This window comes from Leptodactylus fuscus, chromosome 5, assembly GCF_031893055.1.
Source record: "Leptodactylus fuscus isolate aLepFus1 chromosome 5, aLepFus1.hap2, whole genome shotgun sequence".
NCBI classification, from domain to species: Eukaryota; Metazoa; Chordata; class Amphibia; order Anura; family Leptodactylidae; genus Leptodactylus; species Leptodactylus fuscus.
Genome location: NC_134269.1, coordinates 128,598,134 through 128,611,549, shown reverse-complemented (window position 1 = coordinate 128,611,549; position 13,416 = coordinate 128,598,134). Strand labels below are relative to the sequence as shown.

The window sequence follows — 13,416 nt, the reverse complement described above, 5'->3', positions numbered from 1 at the left end:
TTTATCCCATTTGGATGACTGTTTGAATCCAAAATAAACAATTTAAAAGGATTTTACCTTCTTACCTGTCATGTCTGATGTAATGCATACGAAACCAGTGGAGAATGGAAAATGTTATAGGGAGTCTGTCACAATAACCCAGCATATCAACCCAGATCACAGATAGGTAGGAAACCCAAATTAAAAGGTGTTTTCCTTGTAAATCAATGTCTCCATTACAGAGAGATTGCCATTTTTGCAATATGCAAATTAGCTATTTGGAATAATGATGGAGTTACCACTTACCTCTTTGGAGCAATGACAACACCCTCATTGCTTTAAAGAGCTCATATGCATATTGAATAAAGCTATATCTCAGCAATTGTGGCACTGATTCACAAGGGAAAAAGACTATTTCATTCAGATGACCCTATTTATTTGCAGTGCCCGGTTGATATGTTTTGTTCTGGTGACAGACTCCATTAAAAAGTATTTCCCACCAAATAAATTAATTGTTTACCCTGTGAATAGGCCATAAATGTCTGATGTGGATCCTAACTCAACGAACCCACACCCATATCTAGAATGAGACCTTGTTGACCCTTCTCATGGCTGCTTCCTTATCACCATCCCCACTGACAGCTAAATCCAGTCTGCCAGAAAACAGCTGAACTACACTATTTCCAGAACTCCCATAGCATTGAATGGAAGTTACAGGAATGGTATTGAACAGTGAACTATGCTGTTTCCCTAACTTGTGAGATGTAGAAATATTGCAGTCGACTGTTCTACATTGTTCTATAACACCCATTGGCGTTAAAGAACCAGATTATCTCAGTGAGTTCAGCTGCTTCCATAATCCAACTTCCAATGGCACTCTGGGGTTGACTGTTAGCGGGAATGGGGGTAAACAGTAACCGTCCACAGGACATGATCTGGGATATTCATTCTAGAGATAGACGTGGTTCTAAATTCTGGAACCTATCTGACATTTATTGTATGATGTGATAGAAAAACCTCTTTAGCATGCATTTCCATTTTACTTTACCACTTTAGACCAATATATTTTATGATGGAAAGGTCACATTTCTGTCTCCTTTTATTAGCTTGTAGTTCTTAGCTTGATCAGAAACCTCTTTCGTTACCCCAAAATCTATTTAGAGAAATAAATTGAATAGTAGCAGGGAAATAGAGGTTATCTTTATTTAATTTACATCTACAATTTCCAGAATCCTTGTCATTTTTTGTTGTTTTTGTTCTTCGTACACTTTAAGGTTGAAGAAGATATCGCTGAATTAAAAGCACTTTTTTAAATTTCTTGATAATTTTATTACAGATCCAGGTTGAAATCCAACAAAAGAGCAAAGTGAGACGTGTGTCAGAGCAAATTTTGCTCTGTTTGGTCACACCACACATCATCAACACAGGAATAAAAGTAAAATAGAGAAAAACATTACAAATGGTCAGGGACAAGTGTACACTTGCTCTTTAAGTCAAGGACAAGTGTTTGCTACACTATACAAGCACCAATATAACCAAAATACCAAGACCATATAGTGGTGTACACATGCACTGTGAAGATCAAGCTGCAGACCAAACGAGAATGTAGTACTGATCAGTCACAGGTAGAAAACAAAACAATGAATCTCTAACAGCAGATGTCAGGACCTCAAACATGGCTCCTGCTCAGGAGCTGTCTTTTACACAGGGGAGACTCCTTTAGATGCCTCAGTTAATTGTGGCAGAGGCACCTAAAGAGCCATGGTGCACAGGGGCCATATTGAGTGGGATCAACGCTCCCCTGGTAAGTGATTCAGGGCATTGATCCATTACTATGACAGCCAGTAGCCTACTGAAGGCTCCCAGTCTTGTAATTAGTACCATTCTATTACAGGATGCCATAGGTAACTTGTTTATAGATATACAACAACAAAAGCATGGCATAATTGGAAATAAGGGGAATAATTCCTCTACCGAAAAGTGTCACCCAAATAATGTATTGGCACAATAATGCAACTCGCACTTCTGAAACCAAACTACTAAACCAAACACACAAAAAACTGGAATGAGGTGTTCAGCATATATGGAAATAAGTATCAAAATTTTATTAATCATTAAATATAAAGAAGGAATTAAGACAAATAGACAAAAAAGGCCATAGACAGAGGTATAGACATTAATAACATACGTACTCCAGTAGATCACAAAGCAGAATATGGAACAAGGGTAAATATCGTTAAAGTAAATGCGATGGGCAAAAGGAAAACATGTGCTCTAAAACATCAACTAATAGATGTATAAGTAACAGATAACATCTCAAGTTGCCACTACACACCCAGGCCCAATATCAACAAAAGTCTAAGCCAGTGGTTCTTAACCGGGGTTCGAGCAAACCCTAGGCCCTATGCACGGTTCATTTTGTGTACCAGTAAAAAAACATATACCTATGTCTTGAATTTGGAAAAAAATCATATTTGATTTCTCACTAAAGAAGGGTTCGGTGAATGTGCATATGAAACTGGTGGGTTCGGTACCTCAAACAAGGTTAAGAACCACTGGTCTAAGCACTAGAAAGTACAATCGCATCGATAGCCTAATGTAAATTGGCTATAATTCATCCATCCGTAGATATCCCTAAGATACTGAGGTATACAGCAAATAGACAATAAATTCAATGAGGTGAAAGATCATAGAGTGAGATGAAAATAGAGGAAGAACATACCCATAATGTAACAGTCCAGTCCACAACTCTGTCAGATGGCCCACCCCAACGCTCGTTTCGGTACCGTGCCTTCTTCAGGACTGTGGACAGGTCTTAGCTTGTCTCCACATAAGGCTGAGTTTAAGGGCAAGGAATCCTTGTCAAAATCCACCTCCAACAACCGCCTCACAATAGAGTCTTATGTGGCCCTAGTGGAAAAAAGAAGCCACATGACCAGAGATGAGCGAGTAGTATTTGAAACTCCCGTTTGGAATAGCATACACCCATAGGAATGAATGGAAGCGGCCGGCACGCAGATTTTGCCGGCCGCTTAACCCCCTGCGTGCCGGCTACGTCCATTCATCCCTATGGGTGCGTGCTATTCAAAACGGGAGTTTTGAATAGTACTCGCTCATCTCTACACATGACCTTTCTTCAAGCGGATTCCGCCTGAAAAAGCCAACGGGGTCAAAGGGAGGGGGAAAAACCATTAGTAGTTTTTGAAGAAGTTTTTGTAAAAACCACTTGAAAAACCTCTTGTGGTTTTGTCAAGGTCCTTACACTGTGCTGGAGGAAAAAAAAACAAAAAACTAAAAACGCCTCCAAAAAATGATCAAAAAATGCTTAATTTCTTAATTCCTGAGGGTCAGTGCACACAGAGTTTTTTGCCGCTGATTTTGACACTGAATCCGCCTCAAAATCAGCCTCCAAAACAAGCCTCCCAATAGAATTCTAGACTAGACCCTTAAATGAATCCAGACCTCTACACAAATTCAATCGGCAATCCAGACTGCAGGACTCTACAAGACCACCAAAATCAGTCTAGACCTGTAAATAAATTCAAGCCTCAGACCAGAGCTCTAAATAAATGTAGACTTTGGATAGACCATAAATATATGATTAATGGGGTGGGAGGTCAAACGCATAGCCTCTGCATGGAATCAATCCATCCTTTGTTGGGTTGAGTCCATTCCCTGTATAGTGGCGAGTGCAGCACAGTTCAGGCGGAGCTGCAGTACTCTTCTCAATATTATAAATGATCATTTCCTTCTCTGTTACAGCATTGTCATTGATAGAGCTGGTTACCTTGGATACAGCAGAATAATTCCCATTTTCTTTAGTTATTAGTATAAACCATGGCATTGTTTCTATGTCAGCCTCAATGTTTCATGTGTTTACATAGGCAGATGCTGTACTTCAGTTTCTGCACTAAATTCCTGGTTTACTGCACTTTGAATACAATTACTGCACATGGATATGACCATTTAGTATATGTAATTGTATACACACTTTCTGCTCAATTTTAATTTTACTGTAGTAATAATTCAAGTCATAGAGCTTCTTTAGGCATAAATATATACTATGCTATATACAGTCTATACACATTACTGGTACTTGATTATTACATGAGGTCAAATTCCTCTGGGCACCCTTAGCAAAACATTTTTACAAAAGACAAAAATCAGCAGTTTTGGTGTGTTTTCTTTTAACTGTACGTGTGAATGCAAAGCGATATGAGCCTATATCAAAATGTACATATCAGCACATAACAAAATTGATCACTTATCGTCAGCCACATCACATTTACGGTCACTCACCCATAGTAAATTCTCTACATCATGCCCCCTTAGTGGCCCTCATACAGTATAATGCCCCTTATTTGCCTCCATACAGTATAATGCTCCTCAATCACCCTGACACTGTAATACAAATATGTAACTAATAAAGCTTGTTCATTCCCTTGGAGCTCTCTGCAGTTCTCCTCCTCCATGTCATGCCTCTAGCTCAATAGAGCAAGTATGCAAACAGCAGTGGCTTCAACCTGAATTTTGGAGGAAGAAGTAAAAGGTTTTAGGACATTAATAGAGTTGATATTGAGGCATTCTAACATTTTTAATATGCAGTATTGATCTCTAAGTTAAAGGGAGTCTGTCAGCAGGAACATTGGTATCAAACTAATGATACTACCTTGTATGGCTGCTTGGGCACTTTCCAAAGACGTCTTCATTATTCTGCATTGCAGCTCAATTTTCATGAAAATCAGGATTTTATTTGTATACAAATTAGCTAAAAAAGGATTTTAGGGGTATTTCTTCTTTTTAATCACCCCTAACTGTCGCCCAGTCCCCCCCCCCCCCATGCTTCCCGCATTGCTTGAGTGACCACTTTGTCTCACTTTAGAGGTAGTTATCTAGAGCAGACAGCAAAGCCCTGGCAGAAGAAATATCATCCCTGAGTCTAAGGCAAGGTTCACACTACTATTAGATTCTGTTATGAGGGTGGTGTCCGTTAAAAAAAACAACAACAAACAAACGGACACCTATTATAACAGACAATAAAGGACACTAACTGATATTAATGTGTCCAGTTTTTTAACTGATCCAATTAATCCAACACATTAGTATCAGTTAATATCAGTTAGTCTCCATTTTTTTATACTCTCGATTTTTGTTTCAGCTTTCATGCACAGAAAACAAACGGGCACAAAATACTGGACGGAACTAATGGGTATCAGTTACTGTCCGTTATAAGTCCCTTACCTATAGACTTCAATGTTAAAAAATAACAGACGGTTGCCATCCGTCAAGAACCCATTTTTTCAAACGGACAAAAAAGTTCTGCATTTAAGATTTTTTTGTCTATGGAAAAATGGATTTCATGGAAATTTTAACGGACTAATGACAATTCAACTAGTGTACATTGCTAGAATCTTGTAAAGGACAATAGTATACGTACACTACTGATGGTCACCAACAGTAATGTGAACGCCCCCTAAAGCCCCACATTGCAGAAAAGCAGAGGGTTTTTTTTATTGCAGTGTTTTGCTGTTTTTTTTAGTTAAAGCCAGATGTGGATTTAAAAGAAGGTAGAAGTATAAGTTTCCTAAATGCTGCTTTCTGCAATGTAGGGACTTGGCCTAAAGCCCTTTTTGTCTAATTTGCATAACAATAACAGGATGATTTTCTTGAAAATGGAGCTGCACTGGAGAATAAGAAAAACATCTTTGGAAAGAGTAGAAGAAGCCTTACAAGCTACTGTCATGTGTTTGATACTTGTTTTTCTGTTGACCGACTCGTTATACAATAAACTACTTTAGAGTGGCAAGTATTATGCATATTTGTAAAGTGACATTATATTACACAGCACTTCACAGACCAATCTACATTCTCTATCAGTAGGTCTTTGGGGTGTGGGAAGAAACCGGAGTACCCAGAAGAAACCCATACAAACACGGGGAGAACATACAAACTCTTTGCAAATGCTGTCCTTGTCAGGATTCAAACCCAGAACTCCAGCTCTGCAAGGCAGTTACATATTATCTAATCTTATATGCAAGAGAAGGCAACCATGTTTACACTTGTTTCTGTTGCTCTGTTGGGTAGAGTCAGCAGAAAAACAAGGGCATGTTTATGTCTGTGCCTTTTTATACAAATTGCAATAAACAATGTAAAAAAGAAAAAAAAATACATAAACAGAACCAATAGATGTCAACAGAAACAAGTACAGAAGGCAGCCCAGGTATTCCTTTCAACCTGGTACATGACATGAGTTGGATCAAATCTTACTTCACAAAGAAGGAAGGAGAGAGAAAGAAGGGGGGAAAAGGGTCTCAATTATTTTATTGAGTGCATGTCCAGGCCTCATTTTAACCCCTTCTCACTGGGGGTATTTTTCGCTTTTCATTTTTGAAGACCCCATAACTTTTTTATTTTTCCGTTTACAGAGCCATATGAGGGCTTAAAGGGGTTGTCCCATCTCAAGGATCCTATCTATACTGCTAGTTTATGTGGATTTAAGACTTTTCCTAAATACATTGCTTTATCAAAACTGCTTTGTTCGGCCGCTATCTTAATTTATTCACTTCATTGTTTACACTCAGTTTCTATTGCCACTGGGCGTATCTGCTCAGTTCCCAAGTGATGTAGCTGCCTGCTCTTGGAGGGAGGGGCTGAGTGTTCAGCAGCAGCTCTGAGCTGTTTATGTCTGACAAGTAAAAGAGCTTCTCAGATAGGGGAATGGGAAGGAGAGAGCTCCAGCATTTCTGATTCTGGTTTAATTGAATTTGTCTGAAAAGGGCTAAGATAGGGAGTCCGGTACCTCTGTATGTATTGCAAGCTGACTCAAATCCAGCTCTGCTACATCATCTTCTACATCAGCGTCATACTGTGGTAATGCATTAACAACCAATCCCTCATTACTCACTGCAAACATAACAGATAGCAGAGCAAGTGAAACCCAGCCCACCAATGTGCCGAGAAAACCAGGAAGTGAACAGAGCACAGACCCTCTGGGTTGGTGAACAAGGGTTATGGGAATATCCTTTTAATGTTTGCAAGACAAATTGTTCTTCATAATGGTGCCATTTATTATTCTGTACAATGTACTAGGAAGTTGGAAAAAATTTAGAATGGGGTGGATTTGGAGGAAGAGTGTATTTATGGCTTTGTTCTTACCATGTTCACTGTGCAGCCAAAATTACATGTCATCTATATTCTATATTTCGGTACGATTTTGAGGATACCAAATGTATATAATTCTAGTTATATTTTAACCACTTAACAAAAATTCAAAACTTTGCAAAAAAAATATATATTTTTTTCTAAAAGTCGCCGTATTCTGACACCCATAACTTTTAACCTAATATTTATGTGTACGGGGATGCATACAGCATCTTGCTTTAGTTATACCATTTTGGAGAATGTCTATTGCTTTCATCACTTTTTATTTAAGATTTTATCAGAGGTGAAACAAAAAAAAAATGGCAGTTTGGCACATAATTTTTTTTTTCTCACTATGGCAGAGACCTGTTGGCTATGGCGGCCTCTCAGCTCCTGGGTAGCTGCCATATATAAAAACCAGACATCTGCCGTACTATTATGGCGGATGTCAGTAAGAAGTTAAATATTGTATTGGAATTTATTAACTAGCTGTCTATGCATGACTAATTCATATTCATTTTTGGCTGTGCTATTCTGTTGATCTATGCAATGTACCACCACACACTTGTTATAAAAAAAAAATACACTACAATCTACAATAATAACTACTTTATTATAACAGTTTTTAAAATGGACACATTGTTAATTGTTTACTTTACGCAACTAAGATTTTTACTAGTAATATCAAGTTATTCTGCCAGCAGTAAAGTTGGTAACAAATTAATTACTTTGTAGAGCGGCTTCTACACTTTCCAAAAATGTCTTTCTGATTCTGCATCTTAGCTCCATTTTCATGAAGATTGGTGTTTTATTCTTATGCAAATTAGCTAAAGGGCTTTAGGTCGGGGCCCCACGTGATGTAAATACTCCGCAAATTTCAGAAAAATACACGCAGCGGAAACGCTGTGATTTCCAAAACCATGATGCTGTTGGAAATCTCAGCATGTCAATTATACCTACGGATATGCTGGCAGTTCCTCTCCTACTGGGATTTCACTCTTTGCTCTAGGTAATTGCATGTAACTGCCACCCAGCTTTACCCCCCTACCCCTGCTCCCACTTTGTCACATTTTGTCTGCAGTTAGAGGTGGCGATCTAGAGCAGAGAGCTAAGTTCCAGCAAAAGAAAAAACATGCCAAAGTCCTTTTTGTCTAATTTGCATAACAATAAGAGACTGATCTTTATGAAAATGGAGCTGAACTGCTAGTTTGATTTGGATTTGCCGGCCGACTCCCTTTAAGAACATAATTTACATACTCTTTCCACAGTGTATTAGAAAAGAAATGTGTTTCAATGAAAAGCATTTGGGCCAGGGTATATAATACTTTCATACTTCTTATTATGATTATGAGAAATAACATTCTGAAACTTTTAAAGAGGCAATACACCCAAATATACATCTCTGGACCAGACCTTACCTCCCTGCTGGCCAGAGTTCCAGAATGTTTAGCAGCTGTACCCTCCTTCCTCTCCTCCCCCTTTATCAAACTCAACATGGAGAAAACGGAGTTCATCATCTTCACCCCAACCCTGTATGGCCCCTCCACCTGACCCATCTATCAAAGTTAACGGAACCACACTTACCCCTGTCCCACGGGCCCGATGCTTTGGAGTAACCCTGTACATCCGACCTATCCTTCACACACACATTCAAACCCTCAACTTAATTCACCTCACCCCCCGATCTTCATCAGCTGCTCCCCTCTGCCAGTCCCTCCACTGGCTACCCATAGCCTAGCATATTGAGTTCAAGCTACTAACGTTAACATACAAAGCGATCCACAACTTCAACTAACTATGTGGGCCGGATAGAAGCAGTCAGAGGGCCGGATGTGGCCCGTGGGCCGTACATTGCCCAAGTCTGGTCTAGAGGCATAACTATGTTTTTGTCATGAGAATCTATACCACTTTTGATGCATCACATAATTTTATGTGCCTTGGCAGCAGCCGCCTGGCACTGGTCGCTACAGTTAAAGCTGATTTATCAACCACAATTTGAATGTGTCAACTTTTTGGCATCTTCTAACTATTTATTGAAGTTAGTTCTTTGTAGTTATGCAGTTGGAGATACACTTGAAATATATTTATAAGTCTTTGTATTTAATAAGGACTGTCTCCTGGTTAATATTTATTTATTGGATTGCACAGCTGCTTTCCTGAGCGAATCCTTCAGCGCTTTCATTTAGCTGTTATTGCTTGTTACTGTATTTGAAACTAATTATAAAACACACACCTGCTGCCAGATGCTGTCTTTTAAGTGTGAAGGTGGAATTGCACATATGTGGATTTTTTTCTTTTAGGCTTTCAAGATAATTCAATTTTAGTATTCATTTCCACTCATCTATGAAATAGAACAGATGGGCGCTAATGTCATATCAACAAATTCTTGTTATCTTAAGACTAAGTTATTAGGTGGTCTAAATGGTGAACATCTGTTGATGTAAATAACAGCTCTGCATTAATACGTTGATGTATCTTTGTCAAAGAAAACACTTATTAATATACATACTGTGAAACGATAGTCAATGCAATGGTTTTCTAAACTCTTTTCTTCATCACTATCTAGAAGTAGTAGAAGTACAGATGTGAAGTAGTTTGGGACATGTGTGGTCATTTACAGTAGCACGGAAAAGTCTGCCAATCTCAACAGAGACAAATGCTCGGCCATGAGTAGTCTAGTCTATTTCAGTGGGATCAGTTGCAGCAGCTGCATAAATCATTCCTTTGACAATATCCAGTGTTTCTATCTCATACAAGGTATCATTCTGTCTTCAAATTGGGATACGTCGCTTTCATCTTTCAGATGCCCAAAAATAACTAAATAATTTAGTGTCCATTCAATTGTCCAATTGTAACCTGCACTTCCTGCCAAGACACAATATTATGTAAGCGCCTTCTCTAAAAGCAGCAATGCCAAGACAACTTGCTAGAATGAGAGTTTTCTAATTATTCACTAGTTAGCTACACCATCTGGAACTTTGGGGTGGATTCCAACCAGGTCAATAGCAGCTTGGAATTTTGTATATTTTCACTTGGTTTCTCCCAGTAACATTGTTACTATTACATACTATATACAGCTCACACAAACACTATTGTCATTCTTCACAATGCATGACAGATAACTCTGTAAAGAGGCTTCATGAGGTGGGGGGTATATAAAAAATAAATAAAACCTGACATCAGTTTGCCATCTCTACTGTAGAAGTAATAGTTCTTTCTGCTGACTTCTATAGTTCTGTACAGTGGTTTGTCTTATTGCTTAAACAATATATCTATTGATTGTCTATGTGCAGTAATGACTAATAAGAAAATAATTCTGTATCTTCCTTTTAAGATGATGCTGGAGCAATACCTTTGAAGCAGTTCCCCAAACATGTTGCAGACCTACATGCAAACATTGGCTTCGTCAAAGAGTTTGAGGTACACCTTACCATATCTATCTATCTATCTATCTATCTATCTATCTATCTATCTATCTATCTATCTATCTATGTAATATATCTATCATCTATCTATCTAATCTATCTGTCTACCTACCTAATCTATGTAATCTATCTATCTAATTATCTAATTTATTTATCTAATCTATTTATCTAACTAATCTATCTTCTATCTATCATCATCTATCTATTTATTTATCTGTCTATCTATCTACCTATTTATCTATCCGTCCTATAAAAGCACCTGTTTATTTTCTTGAGAATGTTTAGTGACTTGATGAGCTGTGCTCATGTGAATACTATGTCAGCAAATATATTATCTTAGAAAAAACATTTAGCTCTTTACCTCAAGTATTCATGATCGGTTGGAGTGTTTGTCCTCTAAATGTCTTCACCCCAAGCACAGGTTTTACCAAAGGTGGAATAACACTAATCTCATTTTCCCATTCAGTACCATACCATTGGTGGATATGCCAATGGATTCAGCCTAATCATCACTGCCTGCTTTGATCTTTATTTAGTATAGCTTCTACCCTATAATACTTCCATTGCCTACGACTTATTTTGATCTGCTGTATTGCCCTACATGTTCACTTTTTTATCATGGTCATGCTTGGTGTTTAATTTATGTGGGAATGTAAATTGTATAAAGACTCATGAACTATTTTGCTCTCCTTTCCCCAGAAATTAAACATTAATTGCCGTCATTTATTAGTTGCATTTTGTTTTTTGTTTATCATTCCCTATTATGTTCACATTGTAAAATTTACGTCATGTTTTTTATTCACTCCCTCATTAGACACTGAAAGAGTTTTACCAGGTAAGAATGTTTTGTTGTCATTTCTTAGAGTAGCTACGTCTGAAATAGTTACGTATCACATACCTAAGTTTAGTTTGGTTCTATTCACACTGTTATTATCGATTCACTGATGGGCCCATTTTGTCATCTTATGTTAAACCTATTTTATCTATGAAAAGACCAACCGAACCATGACTGGACAGAACCTAACATCGCAATAAAGCTGGCCTGCCTATGAGATCATTTGAGATTCTTTTTTGTATTTGTTTGCAGGAGGTTCAGAACTGCACTGCAGATTTAGGTATAACCTGTGATAGCTCCAACCACCCGGATAACAAGAATAAGAACAGATACATAAATATTGTTGCCTGTAAGTATATAAAAAGAAATAAGAACTACAAATGCAATAGATAGATAGATAGATAGATAGATAGATAGATAGATAGATAATATATCACTATACTGATAAAATGGGAATATCCAACATCTTATCCCTCTTTCTAGCAACATTTGATGTCAGGCAAATGTTGGGAGACCCTTATATAAATTAAATTTGGTCCCATAAAAATTTTTTATGTAATGTATATTGCCAATTATAGACTCGTTGTTTTCTACTTTGAAGCAATGTTTCTGGATGGCTTACTTGCAATGTTGTCTTTGACCCCCCTCATGCGCTCTGCTGTATTTTTGTTATATATCAGCAAAGTCATTAACACAACATAGTGTAACTACATGGCACAGTGATAGCATTGCCTCGGGGGCTGAGCTAGTGACATCCTGTGATCGAAGATAGCTCACAGCTCACATCTTTAGTATTTAACCCCTATCCATGATCAGGAACAAGTGCAGTATTTAAGAGGTTCCTCACAATAGTTACCTTCATAGTGTCCCTTGACCCTTTGATGCAATCAGGGGTGCCAATATATTATTATGCACTGTCTCCCCCCCCCCACCCCCCCATAATGCAGTCAGGGGTGCCACTGTATTGTCATGCAGCTGGTCTGGCAAAGGCCCTTCTTTTTTTTTTCCATGATGATATGCCAATCAAAAAGGTTGTCTGCATCATACTAACAAACAGAATATATTACAATTCAGTAGAATATTAGATATCAGATGGGGCAATAATAGTTTAAACAGGATTAATAGTGTTTATAATATTTATTTATTTTTTTAAAAAGGATCCTATAATCATTTTTTTTGTAATTTAATAATACATTATTATGTGGGAAAACAAAACCATACATGTTTCAAATTGCTGCACTTGTTACGGCTCATGCTGCAAAGTAAAGCATTACTGTGGTTCAGTACTGTTGGTCCATTATTATCTTCCAGCAGAAGTCCCTTCCATCCCCAGACAACCGCTTTGTGACATAACAACAATAACTTTTGATGATGATAATATTTTATTTGAATTATAACTAATTGTTTTTAAATTGCTCCCTTTAAGATGATCACAGCAGAGTTAAACTGTCACAAGTGGGAGAAAAGGATGGAAAGCCGACCGATTACATTAATGCAAATTATGTTGATGTAAGTACATTTTCTGTATACACAGTCATAAAAATTGGGATATATGAAAAGGGTGGAAAACTATAGCATAACAACCAGTCAAAGCATATGAATACGCACCATAATAGAGCTGTGATTGTTACTGGCTACAACGTCAGATCCATAAATCTACCCCATTGTCTTCCAAGTGATATCTGTTAATATCTGCATAATAGAAGCATTTGTTTCCATTAATCTTCCAGAAAATCTTTTGCTCTAATACTTAACTTAAGCGGCTAACATAAGTAAATAAAAACAAAACAGAAAAATGTATGTTAATGGTTCAGCATACAAAAATATTTCAGAAACTTGTGTGTCAACTTTTTGGAAGGTCCCTTTCTTTTTTTTCAACCAGGAGTGCAAAAATTGAAACACAGTTTATATTAGAAATCCAAATAACTTTATTATACAAAATCAATCTTTATTTTTTGTAAGCCAGAAATCCATTTTATATTTTACTTTTTTATATAGTGCTAGGAAATGGCTCCACAGTGGCTTTGGAAATGGCTT

At 37.5% G+C, this 13,416-nt stretch overlaps 1 protein-coding gene across 5 annotated transcripts in view; it reads left to right on the top strand.

The window, feature by feature from the left end:
- Positions 1–13,416, top strand: part of PTPRZ1 (protein tyrosine phosphatase receptor type Z1) — a 160,444-nt gene that overhangs the window by 122,740 nt on the left and 24,288 nt on the right. For 3 of the 5 annotated variants that reach the window (XM_075274202.1, XM_075274200.1, XM_075274199.1), the window contains 4 exons: positions 10,454–10,539; positions 11,359–11,379; positions 11,632–11,728; positions 12,806–12,888. In XM_075274202.1, coding sequence (XP_075130303.1) covers positions 10,454–10,539; positions 11,359–11,379; positions 11,632–11,728; positions 12,806–12,888 — 287 coding nt within the window. The remainder of the gene's footprint in view (positions 1–10,453; positions 10,540–11,358; positions 11,380–11,631; positions 11,729–12,805; positions 12,889–13,416) is intronic. The other 2 variants (XM_075274198.1, XM_075274201.1) reach the window with 1 other exon arrangement.